Source organism: Oncorhynchus mykiss, chromosome 7 (genome assembly GCF_057628025.1).
Source record: "Oncorhynchus mykiss isolate SJ-2025 chromosome 7, ASM5762802v1, whole genome shotgun sequence".
NCBI classification, from domain to species: Eukaryota; Metazoa; Chordata; class Actinopteri; order Salmoniformes; family Salmonidae; genus Oncorhynchus; species Oncorhynchus mykiss.
This window is the reverse complement of record NC_143028.1, coordinates 44,388,828-44,414,704: the sequence shown is the minus strand read 5'-3', so window position 1 is coordinate 44,414,704 and position 25,877 is coordinate 44,388,828. Positions and strand designations below refer to the sequence as shown.

Here is a 25,877-nt window from a genome sequence, read left to right as displayed (position 1 = left end):
CACGAATAGACCCCTCCTTTCTTGCGGCGCATCACAGTATGTTGTGAAACTGAAAAAATGGACGATGATTTCCAGACTTGCTGCTATCGAATACAGATCGCCCCGTGATCAATTTGATACATCATTAACGTTTATTAATACCTAAAGTTGGTTTAGAAAAGTCGTTTGAAGTGATTTGTAAAAGTTTATAGGCGACTTTTGTAATTTTAAAAAGTGACGTTGCGTCTTGTAAATTGACTTTTCTCAGCATCAGACTGGTCTTCAGCAAATGACATTTTGGGTATACAATGACGGATTTAATCGGGAAAAAGACCCAATTGTGATGTTTATGGGACATATAGGAATGCCAACAAAGAAGCTCGTCCAAGGTAATGAATGTATTATATTTTATTTCTGCGTTTTGGGTAGCGCCGGCTACCGCAAAATCTGTTGTTTACTTGTCGTGCTGGTATTTTGGGGGGTGCATGCTATCAGATAATAGCTTCTCATGCTTTCGCCGAAAAGCATTTCACAAATCTGACTTGGTGGCTAGATTCACAACGAGTGTAGCTTTAATTCAGTACCTTGCATGTGTATTTTTATGAAAGTTTGAGCTTTATCGAGTACTTTACTCAAGTACTATAGGTGGCGCTCTGAAATTTCCGCTGAGCTATCCCTGTGCAGGGACCACCTCCATAAGAAGTTTTAAACATACCTGCATTTTTCTCAAACTTTTTCTCAAACTCTACTTTTAAACTGTTGGACTAATGATTACACCCTAGATCAGCTACTGTACATGCAGGCAAGAGAGCGCAAGGCGATATTGAATGTGTCACTGTCTGTCACCTCAAATCTTTCTCTCAACCTGTGTGAACCTATGTTGTAAACTTTCATTCATAAGCTAGGTTGTAGCAACCTCATGATGGGATGGGGTATAGGGAAAATTTGAGTATCACGAAGTAGCCTAAGCCTATCGATGTTACATTGAACTGGGTGAATGGAATATGAATGACAGTCATCCAATATGCTTTAATAGAAATAAGGCCAAACTCATTAAAAAAAGATTGTTCTCTCTCATCTTAAACGGCACCGGCCGCCACTGCTAGACACTCAGTGGAGATGAAGAAAACAAGCAAGACTGATGATATGGCAAATAAGGGGAGTGAAAACACTCATGGAACAGGCATATATGCCAAGGTTGAAGATAATGTACTGAAAGACATAAGACCGTAAAGCGTTTCAGGTTGCCTCTAAGCTACTATGTAAAACAGTAGCTGTCAACTGCTCGAGAGAAAAACAACGACTAAACACTAACATATGACATGGCTTCAAGTGTGTAGGTGCCCTTGTCTTGAAAGCTCATTCATTCAAATCCTGCCAGGTCTGAAGAGAAAGATTTAACGATGATTAATGCAATTTACAACAAATTGTTTCATGTGTTTCATGTGCAGCTACACAACATGACCAAAAGTATGTTGACACCTGGTCATCGAACATCTCATTCCAAAATCTTTGGCATTAATATGGAGTTGGTTCTCCTTTGCTGCTATAACAGCCTCCACTCTTCTGGGACATTTTTCCACTAGATGTTGGAACATTGCTGCGGGGACTTACTTCCATTCAGCCAAAAGAGCATTAGTGAGGTCGGACACTGATGTTGGGCGATTAGGCCTGGCTCGCAGTCGGCGTTCCAATCCCCCCTGAAGGTGGTCGATGGGGTTGAGGTCAGGGCTCTTTGCAGGCCAGTCAAGTTCTTTCACACCGATCTTGACAAACCGTTTCTGTATGCACCTCGCTTTGTGCACAGGGCATTGTCATGATAAAACAGGAAAAGGTCTTCCCCAAACTGTTGCCACAAAGTTGGAAGGACAGAATCGTCCAGAATGTCATTGTCATTGCTTTAGCGTTAAGATTTTCCTTCACTGAGACTAAGGGCTTAAATCCTATTATTTAACTTTTATTTTAATTTTTGGGGGGTTATCAATTATTAATTTGTAGTCAGACTAGAATTAAAGCCAAAATAAGTTGGTGGTACAAAATATACAAATGTTGATATTTGGTTGCGTTGACAAAAAAAATAATCAATATCACTATTGCAATACAGTAAATAGCCTATTATCTTGTCGATAAGTTAACAAATTATATGTTGGATTCACATCTCCAACTAAACCAAAAATAAAAGGTAAAGGATAGGATTGAGCCTGTAACTCAGATAAAACAAATAATAACAATAATTTATTATTTAACAATCTTTTTTTTTTTAATTATAGCGATATTCATAACATAAATTCATTTCTAAGTGTTGTACAGCAACACAACAACAGAAAACAAACTAATTAAAAATAACAACATCATTAATAATCATGAGTAGATGGATGGTCAAGAGACTGAAGGTTGTGCAAGTGTATGTCTTCATGTCTTCAGTAAGGTCACCTGCATTATGTTCTTGTAGCCCTTTCCTGCAGTCAGTGACCAAAAGCGCCCTCTTTGGCTTCATGGGTGGAATGTTATTCATATTTTTCATAATTAATAATGAATACATTTCAACTCTATAGCTGACATGTTACAGGTGTCGCCTTTTCTTTAAGCCTGTAACTGTGCGTGTGAGGTGTATGTATACATTTGTTTCAAAATCTATTTGTTTAAGACCAAGAATCACTCTCGGTGACCCTGATTTGGCCCACTGCAGTAAAAGGTTAATGTAATCTCAACTGCAATCCAGGTAATTTGCTTGTGCTATTAGATGAAGCACAGTGAGAACATTAAGTTGTTGTATAGATACAACATATCTGACATTGTATTCCCATTTCAACTTTGTTGTGCTCTTGTAAATAGTTGAAAGTGCAGTGATAACACAATTAGTTTTTGCTAAAAAAATGGTTTTTGCATTGGAATTTTCTTGTGCTTTTAGATGGTTGAAAGCATAGTGATAACATATTGGAAATTGAACACACTTTTGGCTGTCTCTCCACCCCATGGGGAAATGTGTAGAATTCAAAAGGCTAGGCCCTGCTCGAATATCCTGTACAAGGTGAATATAAATCTAGGACTTTGTCCTGGTTTTATCTTCAGAATCTTACTGAAGCTACCACTATTTGAATACATTTGCTGCTTGCTTCATGTCCTAAATTGAAACAGTTTGATGCTATATTTACTGTGTGAGATATAATGCAATGAGATGTGGCCATTAGAATGGCTGTAGCTCTCTCTGTTCAGGGTATGCGTAGCACAGAGCTATTTGTCTGTTAGGAGGCTGGAGTGTGTTATTGGGTTACAGAACGTACCGCAGAATAAGAGATGTATAGTTCCTATGGGATGTGGATACAGCAACCAAACATGATTACCCTCAATAGACCCAAGACTTACCAAGCTGCTTTCCCATCAATAGTAATATTGGAGAAGAAATGAAAAATGTCACATAACCACAAAGACAGACGTAAATGCAGCCTGGTCTCAGATTAGACATAACATGGTAAATGCAAATCCAGGACTAGTGACCGTATTACTGCCACACTGACAGTCAGGAGTCATGACGCAGTAAAATTCCACGGTAATCTCATTTTAAAACCTAACACCACGAAATGGACAGTGCTTTTCTAAGGTGATGATTTATTCAAAACACTCATATGCTTATACATACACATATATACAGTTGAAGTCAGACACACTTAAGTTGGAGTCATTAAAACTTGTGTTTCAACGACAAATTTCTTGTTAACAAACTGTAGTTTTGGCAAGTTGGTTAGGACATCTACTTTGTGCATGACAAGTATTTTTCCAACAATTTTTACAGACAGATTATTTCACTTATAATTCACTGTTCCAGTGGATCAGAAGTTTACAAACACTAAGTTGACTGTGCCTTTAAACAGCTTGGAAAATTCCAGAAAATTATATAATGGCTTCTGATAGGCTAATTGACACAATTTGAGTAAATTGGAGGTGTACCTGTGAATGTATTTCAAGGCCTACCTTCAAACCCAGTGTCTCTTTGCTTGACATCATGGGAAAATCAAAGGAAATCAGCCAAGACCTCAGAAGAAAAATTGTAGACCTCCACAAGTCTGGTTCATCCTTGAGAGCAATTTCCAAATGCCTGAAGGTACCACATTCATCTGTACAAACAATAGTACGCAAGTATAAACACCATGGGAGCATGCAGCCGTCATACCGCTCAGGGAGGAGACGCATTCTGTCTCCTACAGATGAACGCACTTTGGTGCGAAAAGTGCAAATCAATCCTAGAACAACAGCAAAGGACCTTGTGAAGATACTGGAGGAAACAGGTACAAAAGTATCTATATCTATATAAATTATTTATACCACAGTAAAATTAGTCCTATATCGACATAACCTGAAAGGCCGCTCAGCAAGGAAGAAGCCACTGCTCCAAAACTGGCATAAAAAAATCCAGACTACGGTTTGCAATTGCACATGGGGACAAAGATCATACTTCTTGTAGAAATGTCCTCTGGTCTGATGAACCAAAAATAGAACTGTTTGGCCACAATGGCCATCGTTATATTTGGAGGAAAAAGGGGGAGGCTTGCAAGCCGAAGAACACTATCCCAACCGTGAAGCACGGGGGTGGCAGCATCATGTTGTAGGGGTGCTTTGCTGCAGGAGGGACTGGTGCACTACACAAAATAGACGGCATCATGAGGCAGGAAAATTATGTGGATATATTGAAGTTGAAGTTGGAAGTTGAAGTTGAAACTTGCTCGCAAATGGTCTTCCAAATGATCCCCAGCATACTTCCAAAGTTGTGGCAAAATGGCTTAAGGACAAGAAAGTCAAGGTATTGGAGTGGCCATCACAAAACCCTGACCTCAATCCCATAGACAATTTGTGGGCAGAACTGAAAAAGTTTTTGCGGTCAAGGAGGCCTACAAACCTGACTCAGTTACACCAGCTCTGTCAGGAGGAATTGGCAAAAATTCACCCAACTTATTGAAGCTTGTGGAAGGGCAACCTAAAACACTTGTCCCAAGTTAAACAATTTAAAGGCAATGCTACCAAATACTAATTGAGTGTTTGTAAACTTCTGACCCACTGGGAATGTGATGAAAGAAATAAAAGCTGAAATAAATCATTCTCTCTACTATTATTCTGACATTTCACATTCTTAAAATAAGGTGGTGATCCTAACAGACCCAAGACAGGACATTTTTACTAGGATTAAATGTCAGGAATTGTGAAAAAAAATTGTGAAAAACTGAGTTTAAATGTATTTGGCTAAGGTGTATGTAAACTTCTGACTTCAACTGTACATGAGGGCAGAGTCAAATTATTTATTTTTTAAAATTAATATAATGATTAAACATTTTGAATGTGGACTGTATTATTAAATATACTGGATGGACTGGTTACCTTATGCTATGCTACAAACTTTCTATTTATTTTTTAAAACTTAAACTTTTACTTAGCTAGGCAAGTCACTTAAGAACAAATTCTTATTTGCAATGACAGCCTACACCAGCCAAACACTCCCCTAACCAGGACGATGCTGGGCCAATAGTGCGCCGCCCTATGGGACACCCGATCACGGCCAGTTCTAATACATCCCGGGATTGATCCCAGGTCTGTGGTGACGCTTCTAGCACTGCGATGCAGTGCCTTGGACCACTGCGCCACTCGGGCGGTCCTATCTATGAGTCTGGGAGAGAACCCATAGCCCTAGGTGATGCTATTGGTTCATTGATTTGTGCAGGGTGACTTACAGACTTAGCTTACAATTTTAGTAAATTTGTATTTGATTTTGAATAACCTAGGAGGGCATTCTTTATATTTTCATAGTGAATAGACGCATTACCTTCAGCTACAGAATATCTCAAGCCCCATGCGTTTCCATCTCCTCCTCTCTCTTCTTTATTCCTTTGTCAAGCCCGCAGAGATAGGGGCTGTAAAACAATTTAATGAAATATGTTTATTTGAGAAAACATGATACTATCATTGTTCCCGAACAAATTTCACTTGGTTAACCAAATTAAGCACTAGCTGCAGGAACAGGGTTGAAGAGCCCATGGCAAGCAGCATCCATTTGATAATGGGCCATTTTAAATCAAAATTAATTTGCATTTTGGTAAAGACAATATTAAATTGATAATAGTCTGATGGGTGAAAATAAGATCAATTGATGAGTCAAGGAACAGAGCGCAAGCTTTTTTTGCGACATTCTCAAATCATCAAAGCCTATAGCCTATACCCATTTAAAACAATTCATTTCTAAGACATTCTAAGGGTTGGTTGTATCATTCATAACTAAAGTTGCCAAATAACTCTAAATCTAGCATTTAAGACCTGTTTCAAATGATCACGTTTAAGCTTCATAGGCCTGCTCACTCCAGAATGGGACAAAATATCCACAACCACAGGCCATGTGTGTGGCATCGGAGGCAGAGCAATTTTCTGATGTCAATATTGTGAACAGAGTGCCCCATGGTGGCGGTGGGGTTATGGTATGGGCAGGCATACGCTACAGACAACGAGTACAATTGCATTTCATCAATGGCCATTTGAATGCACATATATACCGTGATACTGAGGCCCATAGTTGTGCCATTCATCCGCCGCCATCACCTCATAATACAGCATGATAATGTACAGCCCCATGTCCCAAGGATCTGTACACCATTCCTGGAAGCTGAACGTGTCCAGTTCATCCATTACTAGCATACTCACCAGAAATGTTACCCATTGAGCATGTTTGGGATGCTCTGGATCGACGTGTACGACAACATGTTCCATTTCTAGCAACTTCGCACAGTCAGTCAAGAGGAGTGGGGCAACATTCCACAGCCCACAATCAACAGCCTGATCAACTCTATGTGAAGGAGATGTCGAACTGCATGAGGCAAATGGTGGTCACACCAGATGGTAAAAATTGGGGATGCAAATTATCAGTTGGCTACATTGCTCAGGAGCCTATGGGGAGGAGGACTATGAAGTGCATGAAAAAAACACTGTACTTTGTCAAGATGGTGATCCATTCTGCAGAGACAGAAATGCAGCTTGTCACAAATAACTGCATTATATATTCAGAACACAGTAACGCATGATGAATAACTGCACTAGCATTGAATAGTCCTCGCGATATGCAACTTTTCAGGGAAGTCAGGAACCAATATACACAGTCAGTTAGGAAAGCAAAGGCTGGCTTTATCAAACAGAAATTTGCATCCTGCAAGCATTAATTCCAAAAAGTTTTGGGACACTGTAAAGTCCATGGAGAATAAGAGCACATCCTTCCAGCTGACCACTGCACTGAGGCTAGAAATCAATGTCATCACCAATAAATCCACTATTATCGAGAATTTCAATAAGCATTTCTCTACGGCTGGCCATGCTTTCCACCTGGCTACCCCAACCCCGGCTGTCACCTCTGCTCCCGCTCTCCCCCCCCCCCCCTGGCGCTTGAGGGCGCCAGGCTGCCCTGCATCACTCACTCCTATCATCTATTATGCACACCTGCCTTCCCTCGTCACACGCATCAACGATATTGGATACACCTGGACTCTCCCTTATATTTCTCAGTTCCCTTGCTCTGTTCCCCGATACTGCATTGATTGTTTTTTGTCTTTAGTATTAGTTTGCTGACGCTGTTCCTGTCTCGTGCAATGTCCGTTATTTATTCAATGTTGTACTCCCCGTACCTGCTTCATGGAGTTTTTTTGTTTGTTTTGTTGGTGACGTTGGGGTGAATTCCGGCACTGATAGTACTGGGGGTGCCTAAGCCAGCCCGTCGGGCTTTCACGCTCTGGCTGGTTTGAGAGACTTCCTTGCCTCGGTTGGCTCGGCGGCTTCCCGTCACACTCCACCGGATCTTTGGTCTACCTTTCTGCAACGGGATCGACAGGCGTCTTGCCTCAGCCGGATCGTCGGGCTTCCATGCCAGGCTCTCACGCTCCTGCCGGTTCGTTGGGCTCACACTCCCCAAACGGTTTGCCCAGTGGCCATATCTCGGCCGGTTCACCCAGGTGGGATGCTAGGTGGCACCCCTAGAAGAGGGGGATACTGTTTACGTCTGCTCCCGCTCTTCCCCCCCTGGCGCTTGAGGGCGCCAGGCAGCCCAGCATCACTCACTCCTATCATCTATTACACACACCTGCCTTCTCTTGTCACGCGCATCAGCGATATTGGACTCACCTGGACTCACTCATCATCTGTTTATTTCCTCCCCTATATTTTGTCAGTTACCTTACTCTGTTCCTTGCTGTGGCATTGATTGTTTTTTGTCTTTAGTATTAGTTTGCTGACGCTGTTCCTGTCTCGTGCCATATCCATAATTTATTCAATGTTTAACTCCCCGTACCTGCTTCAATTCTCCAGCGTCATCACGTGACACCGGCCAAAATCTGAATCCCTACAAATCAGCTGGGCTAGACAATCTGGACCCTCTCTTCCTAAAATTCTCCGCCGCCATTGTTGCAACCCCTATTACTAGTCTGTTCAACCTCTCTTTCGTATCGTCTTGATTCCTAAAAATTGAAAAGCGGCCACGGTCATCCCCCTCTTCAAAGGGGGAGACACTCTAGACCCAAACTGTTACAGACCTATATCCATCCTGCCCTGCCTTCCTAAAGTTTTTGAAAGCCAAGTGAACAAACGGATCACTGACCATTTCGAATCCTATCGTACCTTCTCCGCTATGCAATCCGGTTTCCGAGCTGGTCATGGGTACAGCTCAGCCACGCTCAAGGTCCTAAACGATATCATAACCGCCACCGATAAAAGACAGTACTGTGCAGCCGTCTTCATCGACCTGGCCAAGGCTTTCGACTCGGTCAATCACCATATTCTTATCGGCAGACTCAACAGCCTTGGTTTCTCTAATTACTGCCTCGCCTGGTTCACTAACTACTTCTCAGATAGAGTTCAGTGTGTCAAATCGGAGCGCCTGTTGTCCGGACCTCTGGCAGTCTCTATCGGGGTGCCACAGGGTTCAATTCTCGGGCCGACTCTTTTCTCTGTATATTTCAATGATGTCGCGGGTGATTCTTTGATCCACCTCTACACAGACAACCCCAACACCGACACGGTGTTAACAAACCTCCAAACGAGCATCAATGCCATACAACACTCCTTCCATGGCCTCCAACCGCTTTTAAATGCTAGTAAAACAAAACGCATGCTCTTCAAACCGATTGCTGCCCGCACCTGCCCACCCGACTAGCATCACTACTCTGGATGGTTTTGACTTAGAATATGTGGACAACTATAAATACCTAGGCATCTGACTAGACTGTAAACTCTCCTTCCAGAATCATATTAAGCATCTCCAATCCAAAATTAAATCTAGAATTGGCTTCCTATTTCGCAACTAAGCCTCCTTCAACTCAGGCTGCCAAACATACCCTCGTAAAACTGACTATCCTACCGATCCTCGACTTCGGCGATGTCATTTACAAAATAACCTCCAACACTCTACTCAGCAAACTGGATGCAGTCTATCACAGTGCCATCTGTTTTGCCACCAAAGCCCCATATACTACCCACCACTGCGACCTGTATGCTCTCGTTGGCTGGTCCTCGCTACATATTCGTCGCCAAACCCACAGGCTCCAGCTAATCTATAAGACTATGCTAGGTGAAGCTCCGCCTTATCTCAGCTCACTGGTCACCATAGCAACACCCACCCGTAGCACGCACTCCAGCAGGTGTATTTCACTGGTCATCCCCAAAGCCAACACCTACACCTAGGCACCTTTGGCTGCCTTTCCTTCCAGTTTTCTGCTGCCAATGACTGGAACGAATTGCAAAAATCATTGAAGTTGGAGATTTATGTCTCCCTCACTAACTTTAAGCATCAGCTGTCAGAGCAGCTTACCAATCGCAGCAGCTGTACACAGCCCATCTGTAAATAGCCCATCCAACCAACTACCTACCTCATCCCATATTTGTTTTTCTGCTCTTTTGCACACCAGTATCTCTACTTGCACATCCTCATCTGCACATCTAACACTCCTGTGTTAATTGCTGATTTGTAATTACTTCGCCACTATGGTCTATTTATCTCCTTACCTCCTTACTTCATTTGCACACACTGTATACAGATTTTTCTATTGTGTTATTGACTGTATGTTTTTTTTTTATCCCATGTGTAACTCTGTGTTGTTGTTTTTGTCGCACTGCTTTGCTTTATCTTGGCCAGGTCACAGTTGTAAATGAGACCTTGTTCTCAACTGGCCTACCTGGTTAAATGAAGGTGAAATAAAAAGTATCGGGAGCATCGGGAGCTGTTTTGTGGAGCATGTGTATGTTAACTATTTACATATCTAAAGTGTTACCAATCATTTTGTTGTTGGTGTGAAGTCAATCATTTGAGAAGGATTCGTACATTCATACTTCTGGATATGTGTTTGGACCTCACCTGACTCCAAATCTGCATATCAATTTGTACAAACTCAGAGGAATATTAGCCTAAAGGAAGGAGGACAGACTTGAGAGGATTGTCAGCATGCATTTCCTGGATTAAGTCGGAGGTGGTGGCGTGTGGAGAGCGAGGCTGTGTTTGTGGCAATGTAATTAATTAAAATGCTTGTAATGCGCCCACATTCCGATCATAATGGCAACAGTGATATGGCATGCCGAATGAGGTATAATCTGAACACAGCATCTTCTGGAGCATCTCTCTACTCCACTGTCTGCCAGGGTCTCCATTTCCTTTATATACACACTCACTCTTGCATGTTTCTCCACTGCTTCAAACTCAAACTGCTTAAGATTCATTCCATTAAAGGCCAGAGAAGTCAATTTCCCAGCGTGGTTTAATGGATGAGTCAGGAGGCAGGATTTAGAGGTAAATTGGAACTGATTACAGGCTTGTTCTGTTCATTTGCACAGACCTCCCTTAATTGACTCCTGAACAGGGATCCATTGGACACACACTGTCTGCTGGAACCCCTCCCTGATCCAACACTCAGTGGGGGACAAAGGAGCATTCCAGGACAAAACAAACTGTTTGTGTGTGTGCAGATTAATGTGCGTGTCAGAAAGAGAGGGAGGGGAGGGGGGGGGGTGTTGATGTTCGTAATAACATGTTCTTCATATGATATCAGTGATGTCGGAATCTAGCTTAAAACCTACTTATTCATGTTACCATCCTAGTACTTAATGATTACTTATTTAAGGAATGTTTATGATGGGGTCAATGAATGGTTGACAGTGACTGGGTATATGAAAAGTTACTAAGTGCAGAAAGTTAATATTCTAAGAAGGGAGGCAAAGGTCAAGAGTTAGGCCAGCTGCAGAACTTGGGAGGAGCGAGGAATGCATCTCGAGGTCAAGTCAACAGATGAGGTGAGAAGAAAACTCTGGGGGGGGGGGGGGGGGGGGGGGGGGGCAGAGAGGCCTACCATGATGACTCTCCTAATACAGTCCTATCTCACACTTTTCCACACCCACGAAGGTTCAAGTATTAGGCTATGACTAAACCAGTTTGAGGAACCAATTAAGTTCCTGCCTAGTAACAGAAATGTATTGGCTGTCTAGATGTATAAGGAGTTGACCCCACCTACTAGAAGGTTCTAAATATATTTGTTTGTGTAATCATACATTTTCTCCATTTGTTCAGAACCTAACAGCCGGCATTGTCGGCAGGATTCACCACGATTTATAGTTGAACTGGAGAGTCCTAATCCGTGTGACAGGAGCCGGCACATAAAAGGTAGGAAATGTTTCTACACCTGTTACTACTCATTATGACATCTTGGGGAGACGAGAGTCGAGACTGAATACAAATTAAAGGATACGTATCTGGAAAGCCTGCTTATTCAGTAGGCCCACTGTATATTCTATCGGTGGACCTAGGGGTTGGGGCCCCTAGGTTTAGCAGAAGGTTATTATACTTGCACTGCGGGCACTGCGTGCCTAGGAGGGTTTAGCCTAATAGTTTAAACTGGAGCACTGCGGGCACAGCATGTTCAAGGCATGTTCAAGAGGTTTTAGCCCCCCTAATAGGTTAGATTAGGGATTGGAGTCTGTTTAAGTGTCTGTAGTCTATATGGTATATGGAGAAGTTGGCACATCCATATACTAGTGTGTTTCGTTGAATAAAAGTAGCCTTTTGGTAATACCTGATATATTAAAAACCTGGAATGGTGTATAGGCAATTTCTGGTAGTAGTGTTTGTCAAGGATGAGACAGTCAGTAGGTGGAAATGTGTATGGTGATAGACTGGCGCCTGTAGAAGAACCGTGGCATTAATGCAACCGCTGTGTCACATTTCCAAAAAACTTTACGGAAAAAGCATAATCTGAGAATGGCGCTCAGATCCCAAAACAATCAGAGGAATATCCGCCATTTTTGGAATCAACAAAGTTAGAAACAACACCATAAATATTCACTTACCTTTGATGATCTTCATCAGAAGGCACTCCCAGGAATCCCAGTTCGACAATAAATGACTGATTTGTTCCATAAAGTTCCATCATTTATGTCCAAATAGCCACTTGTTGTTAGCGTGTTCATGAGGCGCGAGCATTTCGTCCAGACAAAAACTTGAAAAGTTCTGTTACAGTCCTTTACAAACATGTCAAACGATGTATGGAATCAATCTTTAGGATGTTTTTAACATAAAACATCAATAATGTTCCAACCGGAGAATTCCTTTGTCTTCAGAAAAGCACTGCAACGAGAAGTAACTATGTCGGGAGCGCGCGTCATGAGACCAAGGCTCTCTGCCAGACCACTGACTCAAAGAAGTCTCATGAGCCCCTCTTTTATACTAGAATCCTCAAACCAGTTTCTAAAGACGGTTGACATCTAGTGGAAGCCCTAGGAAGTGCAGCCTCATCCATATCTCAATGTGTATTCGGTAGGCCAAGCTTTGAAAAACTACAAACCTCAGATGTCCCACTTCCTGGTGGATTTTACTCAGGATTTCGCCTGCCATATGAGTTGTGTTATACTCACAGACATCATTCAAACAGTTAGAAACTTCAGAGTGTTTTCTATCCAATACTACTAATAATATGCATATATTAGCATCTGGGACAGAGTAGGAGGCAGTTCACTCTGGGCACGCTCTTCATCCAAAAGTGAAAATCCTGCCCCCTATCCCGAAAAGGTTATTAAGGAGAAGTCTATCTTTAATTCTGTGAATAACACTTGTGTCTTTTATCAATGTTTATTATGAGTATTTCTGCAAAATCACCAGATGTTTTGGAATCAAAGCATTACTGCACGTAACGCGCCAATGTAAACTGAGATTTTTGGAAATAAATATTCACATTATCGAACAAAACATACATGTATTGTGTAACATGATGTCCTATGAGTGTCATCTGATGAAGATCATCAAAGGTTAGTGATGAATTTTATCTATATTTCTGCTTTTTGTGACTCCTATCTTTGGCTGGAAAATGGCTGTGTGTTTTTTCGACTTGGCTCTGAACTAACATAATATGTTGTGCTTTAGCTGTAAAGCATTTTTGAAATTGGACACGATAGGTAGATTAACAAGATGTTTATCTTTCAATTGCTCTATTGGACTTGTTAATGTGTGAAAGTTACATATTTCAAAAAAATATTTCTGAATTTCGTGCGCTGCCTTTTCAGCGGAATGTTGTCGAGGGGTTCCGCCTACGCTAGAAAGGTTAAACTGAACACACTAGAAGCGCAGAAATAACCACCATTGAAATGGCGTCCGTGGTTTCTGATACTCTTGTAAAAGGCTTAATAGAAAAGGAAAACTTTGGCAAAGCCATGGATGCGCTAAATGAAGTGCACAAGCAATCTACCGATTCGGCTCGAGTATGGAGAAAATTTAGCAAATTGGATAAAATTGGTCTGTATTTCCCTGCTGATGGAAAATTCCAATCAAATAAAGAACTCAGAGATGCTTTTGTGGTATGGCATAATGACATCAATGAGAAATTGCAAGCTCAATATACAAGTGTTTTGATGTCTGCGTTTTATCAACAGAAAATAACTGATGAAGCTCAAATTAAAGATATGCAGGATCATATTGTCCAGGTGACTGGCAAGTATGAGGCAACTAATAAAAATGTAGGAATAGCAGAAGGAGGGCTCATAAATTGGATGAACAGAACCAGGACCTTGCGAGGGTTCTGGAAAATAACCAAAATCAAGTCCAACATCTTATGGCTACCCTCCAGCAGTATCCGAACACATGTGGGCAGGTATATGCTTTTGCCACTTCCCCACCGTTCGCCCCGGGATATCATGTATCCCAGGCTAAACAGGTAATTTATCCGCTATATCCCTCTCCTATAGGGATGCATCACCAGTCCAGACATAGTAGTCTCAGACTGGATCATAGATTCCAGGGACCCAGGCAACCATAGAGAGGTGTGCCTGGTTCGTACTCATGCAGTTGCAAGGACTTATTATCTCTGGAAGATACTCCAAGAGGGAGGGATCCCCATACTGCCAGGTGGCCAAATGATAACACGACTCCATAGCATAATAAAAGAAGTGCCTGATCCGGATAATTGATCAATTTCCTGAGTAAACAGGGCCAAATGTTTTATTCCACGCTGGTGATTATGATGATCATGTTGTCCGTTTCCTATTGTCAAAAGCAATGTTGGCACAATTAGTCTGAAAGTATCGTACTCCCACCTGGTCATCTGCTTGTGAGACATGTGACCCCGCAACCTCGCAGAAACAAATTGAACTATTTGTGACAGCTAGTTGAGAGTAACACATGGGTATTTGGCCTCTGTGTGGTCGCCAAATTGTTAAGATTTATGATGGAATATAATTACATTCAGTGGAGTAACAGGGACAGAATCTAAACCAATACAATTACTACCCATGCTGTTACAATGGATCCAGTAACAATACCGGGATCATTCTTTATGGTAGCTGGGGTAGTACCAGTTTTGTGTTTGGACAATCTTTGTTATATGCCAGGGGATTGGATTCTGAAAGGTAGCAAGTTAAAATTGGCACAGCCAAACACTCCTTGCAAGCTCAAAAAACCTTTTGGTTTTTAATCTCGGGAGACACTTTATTCCATTTTATTCTGAAATAGCTTTATAGAATTGACGAAAGGGAAATTAGAGAAGTTAATACTGTGACTAATTGTTTGTAGAGTTAAAGAAACAATTGTAGAGTTTACAAAAGCAATTCTGTCAAGAGCCAGCGTTGGGGTTACCAAACATAAAATTACCGTTGAAAATGTTGTTCATGAGTAAAGACATTGTAGTGTGGTGGTTACACAAAATCATGGGGAAAGAGAGGAATGCCGCCGTGTAGGAGGGTAGCATAGGTGACAGAAATGGTTTTGAATAACACTGCTTCGATTACAATGGGCCAAAAAGGAGATCTGTCTCAATTTATTTTTTATCTTAATCTTAAAATAGTAGACATTAATGAGTGGGGGGGGGGGGGCAGTGGTCTCCCTGTGAACAGAAGTTATTATGTTTGTTTTGTCTGTAATTAAAACCTTTTTCTTGCCGATTAAGATTTAGCATAGTGAAAACTAATGAAATTGTTATTTTCTCTTTTAGGAGAGGATGGGTTGTCCCTATCTCTTGCTTTGAAAATGTTTCCAGAGGCCGTTGCCTTGGGAGAGCAGTTAGTGAAATTCTGCAGTATAAAGGTACCCAGACCCAACCGTAAAGGGAGCTCCCAATTAAGTGAGGCCTGGTCATTTGTTTGTTTTTGCCCTACGTTTTACCACACACACACACACACACACACACACACACACACACACACACACACACACACACACACACACACACACACACACACACACACACACACACACACACAACCTACCTGTTATAAATATTTGTTAGTGGTGTCAATAACGTGTCTGATTTATTATGGCGGGTCTTTTTATTTGGTGTTAGTGGGTTCTTCATGTGTTAAGGTTAAGATGCATCCTTTCTAACACATGAAGAACCCACTAAAACCAAATAAAAAGACCCGCCATAATAAATCAGACACGTTATTAACACCACTAGTTCAAAATAGTTCAAAATATCAATATAAATAGTTCAAAATATCTCCAATGGTCTCCCCAGCGTGAGATGTTTCATTCACGTGATGTCAGAATGCATCCTCATTATTCAAATAGAAGTAGTCCATTTCAGCTTTGCGGACAATTTATGTTTGAGGCTTTACTGAGTCGGATAAACTTCTCTCTTCCAGGAGAACCCACCGCAGATCAAGGATGCATATATTTGCGCAGTCTTGCAAGAATTTGAATGTTTTCTTGCTGGCGCTCGGTTTGCCTTCCTTGTTGTTTTCCTTACACATAATAACTTTGGACATGTGTGCGTTCCTGTCAAAGTAAGTTCCTTATTTTCTGTATATTACAGTATGTTGTCGTTTCTACTGTAGGCGCATACAGTATGCATATAAAGTTGAAGTCAGAAGTTTACATACACCTTAGCCAAATACATTTAAACTCGGTTTTTCCTGACATTTAATCCTAGTAAAAATTCCCTGTCTTAGGTCAGTTAGGAACACCACTTTATTTTAAGAATGTGAAATCTCTGAAAAATAGTAGAGAGAATGATTTATTTCAGCTTTTATTTCTTTCATCACATTCCCAGTGGGTCAAAAGTTTACATACACTCAATTAGCATTTGGTAGCATTGCCTTTACATTGTTTAACTTGGGTCAAAAATTTTGGGTAACCTTCCACAAGCTTCCCAAAATAAGTTGGGTGAATTGTGGCCCATTCCTCTTGACAGAGCTGGTGTAACTGAGTCAGGTTTGTAGGCCTCCTGGCTCGCACACGCTTTTTCAGTTCTGCCCACACATTTTCTATAGGAATGAGGTTAGGGTTTTGTGATGGCCACTCCAATATCTTGACTTTGTTGTCCTTAAGTCATTATGCCACAACTTTGGAAGTATGTTTGAGGTCATTGTCCATTTGGAAGACCCATTTGCGAGCAAGCTTTAACTTCCTGACTGATGTCTTGAAATGTTGCTTCAATATATCAACGTAATCTTCCTACCTCATGATGCCATCTATTTTGTGAAGTGCACCAGTCCCTCCTGCAGCAAAGCTCTCCCACAACATGATGCTGCCACCCCCGTGCTTCACGGTTGGGATGGTGTTCTTCGGGTTGCAAGCCTCCACCTTTTTCCTCCAAACATAACGATGGTCATTATGGCCAAACAGTTATATTTTTGTTTCATCAGACCAGAGGACATTTTAACAAAAAGTACAGTGGTTTTGGAGCAGTGGCTTCTTCCTTGCTAAGCAGCCTTTCAGGTTATGTCGATATAGAACTCGTTTTACTGTGCAGATAGCTACTTTTGTACCTGTTTCCTCCAGCATCTTCACAATGTCCTTTGCTGTTGTTCTGGGATTGATTCGCACTTTTCGCACCAAAGTACATTCATCTGTAGGCGACAGAACACATCTCCTTCCTGAGCAGTATGACGGCTGCGTGGTCCCATGGTCTTTATACTTGTGTACTATTGTTTGTACAGATGAACATGGTACCTTCAGGCGTTTGGAAATTGACGAAGTACTCATAATGGCCGGATGTGGTACGGTATGAGAGATTAGTTTGCTTGGGAAAATCGGATTATTCCCCAGATGTTGAAATCAGGACATTATCAAGGGCTCTCCACTTTGACATGCATGAGTTACATGTGTGCCATTGGGAGGAAGAAAAGCTATCTGAAGAAGAAAATAAAGAAACACCAGAAGAATGAGTGTCAGGAGGGAGGGGGGTGGTCAGCCACATAAACAATATTGACTGGTGGGTGATAACAACGGATTGCTATATAAAGGGGAAGTAATCAGTGAGGTGATGAAGTACAGGTGTACCTAATGAGGCGCATTTATGCATAATGAAGGTTGCCAGGTTTGTATAAGGATAGGTTGCCATGACCGGTGGTTAGTAGACAGATGTCGGTCACCGGAGAGGGGGAGCTGGAGTGGACGTGTCATTGAGATACCGATCTGTCATAAACATGCTACTCGCAAAACTGCCATTGAGATACCGATCTGTCATAAACATGCCACTCGCAAAAGTGTAAGACGGGGATAAACGAGGGCCGTGATGAGAAGAGTTTATGCTAGAAATATAAGATGAATATAATTTATGTCGATGTTTTGTAGTACATACTACATATGTATTTCCCGTATGTAAATGTACATTCTGGCAGTGTCAGTGTGTGCTAAGTTGAATGTCTTAAATTTGAGTGATAGACTCAATGTGAAGTACTAAGGACTGTCATTCTAAATTTGGGTTGGATAATTTATCAATAGTTCTAATTATGATTCGGAAAGGCGAGAAGGAGAGACAGAGTGCTGCCCTTAAATTGTGAGGAGAGCACAAAGTGAGGGGAGGGGGCACTGCTCATCCAGCAGGTCATTTCTGAAATTAATGAAATAAATCTAGGGAGGGTTCCTCCCAGGGAAAGCTTATCTTTGTATTTTGAGAGAGAGGTTATCAGAAAACCCACTAGATTGTAGCTTGGGCTAACCATATTTTGGACATTGATAGTAGGGGCTTTGTTGTCCTTGCCTCAATCTCATTCTCATCAAGGGTGGTGTGAAATTATTAAACATGTATTCTCTCTCTTCCCTGTTAAAGTCAATATGTTTTCTAGGTGGCGTGGAACATGATAATTTGTTCCAGATGAGGGACTGTTGGAAACGGAATAATTTACTTGAGCAAGTTTTAGTATATTTATAACTATAGAAGTGGTCTAGCAGTAGTAATTAATGTGTTATGGGTTAGATGGCATGATTTATGTGGAAATGTATGTGTGGCCTGGAGGCAAAGTACAAAGGGGGCCTGTCTTTGAAACTAGTGGACTGGGACAGGCTGCAAGAATGTGCACTTCCTAATCTCAATGCTTCTCCTGAATGATAAGAAGTCCGGGAGATGTGTGGAGGAGGACAAAGATTCTGAACTTGGGCTGGGACAATAAAACCACCTGCCTAGCCACAGAGATTAATTGTCCAAGACTCAGGAGGGGGAAGGGCTGTAATAATTATACTAGTTGACTGCACATAGCATGCAAATAGAGGACGAAGTGAGGGTGATATGGCGTGGGAACACCTTTCGTAAACAAAAGCTGAAGAACATACGCACATCCGGGTACTTTCCGCAGGTGCTGGAGTTGTAGGCAAACTCATGGAAAACAGAAAGGAAAACGCCACACTGCTGTTCATGCTCCCAGGTGATATTTCTTTACAATGTTTTGACCCTTGGGTCTTCATCAGGCATCCATATCCCAAGTGGGGGTGGAAGGTCCTATATATAGGGGCAGTACTCAGTGAGATCACTTCCTGAAACAGGAAGTAAAAATGTATGACATAGTTTCACAATATTAACATTCAATGTATAAAAATATATGATCATACAGAGAATGTGATCAGTCTGTAAAGTAATATACAGTTGAAGTCGGGAGTTTACATACACCTCAGCCAAATACATTTAAACTCAGTGTTTCACAATTCTTCACATTTAATCCTAGTAAAAATTCCCTGTCTTAGGTCTGTTAGGATCACCACTTTATTTTAAGAATGTGAAATGTCAGAATAATAGTAGAGAATGATTTATTTCAGCTGTTCTGTCCTTCATCACATTCCCAGTGGGTCAGAAGTTTACATACACTCAATTAGTATTTGGTAGCGTTGCCTTTAAATTGTTTAACTTTGGTTAAACGTTTCAAGCTTTCCACAAAAAGTTGGGTACATTTTGGCCCATTCCTTCTGACAGAGCTGGTGTAACTGAATCGGGTAAGTAGGCCTCCTTGCTCGCCACCAATTGTGCAAGTTCTCCCACTTAAAAAGATGAGAGGCCTGTAATTTACATCATAGGTACACTTCAACTATGACAGACAAAATGAGAAGAAAAGAATATCCAGAAAATCACATTGTAGGATTTTTAATGAATTTATTTGCAAATGATGGTGGAAAAAACGTATTTGGTCACCTACAAACAAGCAAGATTGCTGGCTCTCACAGACCTGTAACTTCTTCTTTAAGAGGCTCCTCTGTCCTCCACTCGTTACCTGTATTAGTGGCACCTGTTTGAACTTGTTATCAGTATAAAAGACACCTGTCCACAACCTCAAACAGTCACACTCCAAACTCCACTATGGCCAAGACCAAAGAGCTGTCAAAGGACACCAGAAACAAAATTGTAGACCTGCACCAGGCTGGGAAGACTGAATCTGCAATAGGTAAGCAGTTTGGTTTGAAGAAATCAACTGTGGGAGCAATTGTTAGGAAATGGAAGACATACAAGACCAATGATAATCTCCCTCGATCTGGGGCTCCACGCATGATCTCACTCTGTGGGGTCAAAATGATCACAAGAACGGTGAGCAAAAATCCCAGAATCACATGGGGGGACCTAGTGAATGACCTGCAGAGAGCTGGGACCAAAGTAACAAAGCCTATCATCAGTAACACACTACGCCGCCAGGGACTCAAATCCTGCAGTGCCAGACGTGTCCCCCTGCTTAAGCCAGTACATGTCCAGGCCCGTCTGAAGTTTGCTAGAGAGCATTTGGATGATCCAGAAGAAGATTGGGAAAATGTCATATGGTCAGATGAAACCAAAATATAACTATTTGGTAAAAACTCAACTCGTCGTGTTTGGAGGACAAAGAATGCTGAGTTGCATCCAAAGAACACCATGCCTACTGTGAATTACGGGGGTGGAAACATCATGCTTTGGGGCTGTTTTTCTGCAAAGGGACCAGGACGACTGATCCGTGTAAAGGAAAGAATGAATGGGGCCATGTATCGTGAGATTTTGAGTAAAAACCTCCTTCCATCAGCAAGGGCATTGAAGATGAAACGTGGCTGAGTCTTTCAGCATGACAATGATACCAAACACACCGCCCAAGCAAAGAAAGAGTGGCTTTGTATGAAGCATTTCAAGGTCCTGGAGTGGCCTAGCCAGTCTCCAGATCTCAACCTCATATAAAATCTTTGGAGGGAGTTGAAAGTCCGTGTTGCCCAGCAACAGCCCCAAAACATCACTGCTCTAGAGGAGGTCTGCATGGAGGAATGGGCCAAAATACCAGAAACAGTGTGTGATAACCTTGTGAAGACTTACAGAAAACGTTTGACCTCTGTCATTGTCAACAAAGGGTATATAACAAAGTATTGAGAAACTTTTGTTATTGACCAAATACTTATTTTCCACCGTAATTTGCAAATAAATTCATTAAAAATCCAACAATGTGATTTTCTATGAAAAAAAAATCTCATTTTGTCTGTCATAGTTGAAGTGTACCTATGATGAAAATTACAGGCCTCTCTCATCTTTTAAGTGGGAGAACTTGCACAATTGGTGGCTGACTAAATACTTTTTTTGCCCCACTGTAGATACATTTGTACCTGTTACATCCAGCATCTTCACAAAGTCCTTTGCTGCTGTTCTGGGATTGATTTGCACTTTTTGCACCAAAGCACATGCATCTCTAGGAGATTGAACGCTTCTCCTTCCTGAGCGGTATGACAGCTGCATGGTCCCATGGTCTTTATACTTGCGTACTATTGTTTGTATAGATGAACCTGGTACCTTCAGGCATTTGGAAATTGCTCCCAAGGATGAACCAGACTTGTGGAGGTCTACAATTTTTTTCTGAGGTCTTGGCTGATTTATTTTGATATTCCCATTATGTCAAGCAGAGGCACTGAGTTTGAAGGTAGGCCTTGAAATACATCCACAGGTACAGTGGGGAGAACAAGTATTTGATACACTGGCGATTTTGCAGGTTTTCCCACTTACAAAGCATGTAGAGGTCTGTAATTTTGATCATAGGTACACTTCAACTGTGAGAGACGGAATCTAAAACAAAACTCAAGAAAATCACATTGTATGATTTTTAAGTAATTAATTAGCATTTTATTGCATAACATAAGTATTTGATACATCAGAAAAGCAGAACTTAATATTTGGTACAGAAACCTTTGTTTGCAATTACAGAGATCATACGTTTCTTGTAGTTCTTGACCAGGTTTGCACACACTGCAGCAGGGATTTTGGCCCACTCCTCCATACAGACCTTCTCCAGATCCTTCAGGTTTCGGGGCTGTCACAGGGCAATACGGACTTTCAGCTCCCTCCAAAGATTTACTATTGGGTTCAGGTCTGGAGACTGGCTAGGCCACTCCAGGACCTTGAGATGATTCTTACGGAGCCACTCCTCAGTTGCCCTGGCTGTGTATTTCGGGTCGTTGTCATGCTGAAAGACCCATCTTCAATGCTCTTACTGAGGGAAGGAGATTGTTGGCCAAGATCTCGCGATACATGGCCCCATCCACCCTCCACTCAATACGGTGCAGTTCCTCTGGGATTCTCTGCCTCTAATCCTATTACAGGGGCTGAGTCACTGGCTTACTGGTGCTATTTCATGCCGTCCCTAGGAGGTGTGCGTCACTTGAGTGGGTTGAGTCACTGGTGTGATCTGGGTTGGCGCCCCCCCTTGGGTTGTGCCGTGGAGATCTTTGTGGACTATACTCGGCCTTGTCTCAGGATGGTAAGTTGGTGGTTGAAGATATCCCTCTAGTGGTGTGGGGGCTGTGCTTTAGCAAAGTGGGTGGGGTTATATCCTTCCTGTTTGGCCCTGTCCGGGGGTATCATCGGATGCGGCCACAGTGTCTCCTGACCCCTCCTGTCTCAGCCTCCAGTATTTATGCTGCAGTAGTTTATGTGTCTGGGGGCTAGGGTCAGTTTGTTATATCTGGAGTACTTCTCCTGTCTTATCCTGTGTCCTGTGTGAATTTAAGTATGCTATCTCTAATTCTCTCTTTCTCTCTTTCTTTCTCTCTCTCGGAGGACCTGAGCCCTAGGACCATGCCTCAGGACGACCTGGCATGATGACTCCTTGCTGTCAACCAGTCCACCTGGCCGTGCTGCTCCTCCAGTTTCAACTGTTCTGCCTCCGGCTATGGAATCCTGACCTGTTCACCGGACGTTCTACCTGTCCCAGACCTGCTGTTTTCAACTCTCTAGAGACAGCAGGAGTGGTAGAGATACTTTTTATGATCGGCTAACTTGCTGACTTGCTGCACCCTTGACAACTACTGTGATTATTATTATTTGACCATGCTGGTCATTTATGAACATTTGAACATCTTGGCCATGTTCTGTTATAATCTCCACCCTGCACAGCCAGAAGAGGACTGGCCACCCCTCATAGCCTGGTTCCTCTCTAGGTTTCTTCCTATGTTTTGGCCTTTCTAGGGAGTTTTTCAAAACCAACATGCTTCAACACATGCATTGCTTGCTGTTTGGGGTTTTAGGCTGGGTTTCCGTTCAGCACTTTGAGATATCAGTTGATGTAGAAAGGGCTATATAAATACATTTGATTTGATTTTATTTGAGGTACACCTCCAATTGACTAAAATGATGACAATTAGTCTATCAGAAGCTTCTAAAGCCATGACATAATTTTCTGGAATTTTCCAAGCTGTTTAAGGCATCTATGGGTTTTCCCTATGTCTCCTCTTGGCCTTAAAGAGGAGTTTGACTTGAAACCGTTTTAATAGTTGCAATAATTCTAAACTGTTTTTTAAAATCCTAATTGAATATTGTATGTGTATGTATATTACTATAAATAATGATCACATTCTTTGTGTATGATCATATTGTTGTACATTTTTACCCCCTGTTTCAGGAAGTGATGTTACTGAGTACTGCCCCTATATATAGGACCTTCCACCCCCACTTGGGAAATGGATGCCTGATGAAGACCTCAAGGTCGAAACATTGTAAATAAATATCACCTGGGAGCATGAGCAGCAGTGTGCTGCGCATTCCTTTCTGTTTTCCAACACCTTTCGTAAATCCTGCTGCCTGACGGGGACTCCAAGGTGAAAACATAATTATGTGTTTTTAGAGCCTTCATTTTTGTGGACACCAGCAGAACAGTATCCCCAAGGTTTAGAGTCAGGCTAAGGGAGGTGGGAATTGTCATGTTATCAAACTTCGGTTTTTGCCATATGTGATTATAAATAGCTTAACACATTACTAATACTTGTCATATTTTGTGTTTTCTTTTGCTATCAGAAAAAGTCAAAAGCTCCAGCTGAAATGTCATTCAATGTCATTCAATGTCATCAGTTGTACAACATGAGGGGTAATGGCAGATAGGGTGGGAGTAAGAGGGTGCATAGTGTGATTATAAGTTTGAGGCCAGGGCTACATAGTCAGGGGCTGTCAGTCTCAGAGGTGTACACATACAAATCAACTGATAATATTAATCATGTTTTCTCTTCTGTTCATTTAAAAGTAATTTCAAAGTTTATATAATGTAGAACAGTATGGAGTTACTATTCAACAAGTTGGGCTGTTGGATTATAGCTTGAAATATACTTATTCAAGTTACCATACTAGAATCTATTGATTGCTTATATAAGGAATGTATATGATAGGGTCAATAAAGGGTGGATAGGAACTGGGTATATGGAAAGTTGCTAAGTGCAGAAAGTTCATATTCTGTACCATGTTTCTAAGGAAGGACGCTAAAAAAGGTCAATAGTAGGTCTCTGATAAGGCAGGCCAGCTGCGGAACTAGGGAGGAGCGAGGAATGCATCCGGGGGTCAAGTCAACAGCAGAAGTGAGAAGTAACCTCTGCATAGCCTACAAGCCACTGATGCATGCCTTTGGAACATCTACGTTTTTAAAAAGTCTAATAAATCCATGTAAAATAGCCTTCAAATCACAATAAATCCATTATTTATTTTAGACAGGCTGCTAGATGACAGCAGTGTATGTGTAAAGTTTTAGACTGATCCAATTAATCATTGCATTTATGTTCAAAATAGTGTATCAAGACTGCCCAAATGTCAAGTTCATAACTGTGCACTCTCCTCAAACAATAGCATGGTGTTCTTTCACTGTAATAACTACTTTACATTGGGCAATGCAGTTAGATTAAGAATAATTTAAGCTTTCTGCCAATATCAGATATGTCTATGTCCTGGGAAATGTTCTTGTTACTTACAACCTCATGCTTATCGCATTAGCCTACGTTAGCTCAACCATCCCGATGGGGACCCACCATTCCTGCAGAGGTTTTAATTTAGAGCTGTTTATGTAACTCTAGTTATGATAAAAATGTTGGGCTATATGTTTTGATTTTTAATACATTCTAAGGCTGCGTGATATGACTCTAATGATGATTTGAAAAAAGTTGAACGAAAGGCATGCTTTGTTTTTTGAGCAGGCTGTACACACTTCATCAGTCTCTCATTCACAATTTGTCAAGCACCTGATAATGCCTCAAATTTCCCGTTGGCTGCATCCCATTTGTGTAGCCATAATCCCCCTAAATAAATCCATTCCTTTAACAGCCAGTGGCCAATATACCCTTGAGCTGAATGTAATAATTATAATTCTCTTATCCCCACTGACTGCCAAAGCACACCTCACTCACATGGCTCTCAGTCACCTGATCGGGTCTTTCTCACAAGCTACAAGTGAACACAATCACACCGAGGACGCAACTGTGTGCGTCCTTATCCAATTCGAGGTGCATTTTAAAGATATTGGAAGAACTGTCCACATTTACTTCTGGCCAGCAAACAAGATGAGTAATCCTAACAAAAAGCAAAAGCACTAGCCTATGTCAATCTACTATCCCCCATAGTACAAAAAGTTGACCTATTCTGTGCGAGAAATAAATATTCCAAACATAGCCCGACACAGTTATGGGATGCGATAAATCACAAATGAATACAACCACTAGTATAAAAAAAAACTATTTTAAGCAATGGGCCTGACGCAACAGATGAGAACTTTTAGCATGTAATGTTGATAAACTATTAGGCTATTTCTTCACATTATAAGTGTAGCTATGTGCACACGGCAGTAAACTATAAGCACAAATGTTCCATTAGCAGGAAAACACCATTCTCAAAAGTGACCACAAATGCGATGATATATGTAATGCTTTTATTATAAAGGTGCATTTTTATGGTGAA

General features: G+C 41.5%; 1 protein-coding gene across 2 annotated transcripts; it reads left to right on the top strand.

Moving 5' to 3' along the window:
* On the top strand, positions 1–23,921 carry LOC149982553 (uncharacterized). Of its 2 annotated transcripts, none has more exons than XM_090241108.1 (5): positions 1–368; positions 11,552–11,644; positions 15,456–15,547; positions 16,105–16,245; positions 22,728–23,921. In XM_090241108.1, the coding sequence occupies exons 1-5, from the start codon at positions 269–271 to the stop codon at positions 22,767–22,769; spliced, it is 468 nt and encodes a 155-aa protein (XP_090097234.1). In that variant the 5' UTR covers positions 1–268; the 3' UTR covers positions 22,770–23,921. The 2 variants fall into 2 exon arrangements, 1 of the variants encoding a protein (XP_090097234.1); XR_016497269.1 differs by having other exon boundaries at positions 338–368; positions 15,456–15,584.
* The last annotated feature ends 1,956 nt before the right edge of the window (positions 23,922–25,877 follow it).

What these genes read in the sequence shown, in the direction of transcription:
- LOC149982553 (XM_090241108.1), top strand. Translation starts at nt 269, where the DNA reads ATGACATTTTGGGTATACAATGACGGATTTAATCGGGAAAAAGACCCA. An exon ending in AACAAAGAAGCTCGTCCAAG is followed by an intron (nt 369 to 11,551) that starts GTAATGAATGTA and finishes CCATTTGTTCAG; the next exon opens with AACCTAACAGCCGGCATTGT. An exon ending in TGAAATTCTGCAGTATAAAG is followed by an intron (nt 15,548 to 16,104) that starts GTACCCAGACCC and finishes TCTCTCTTCCAG; the next exon opens with GAGAACCCACCGCAGATCAA.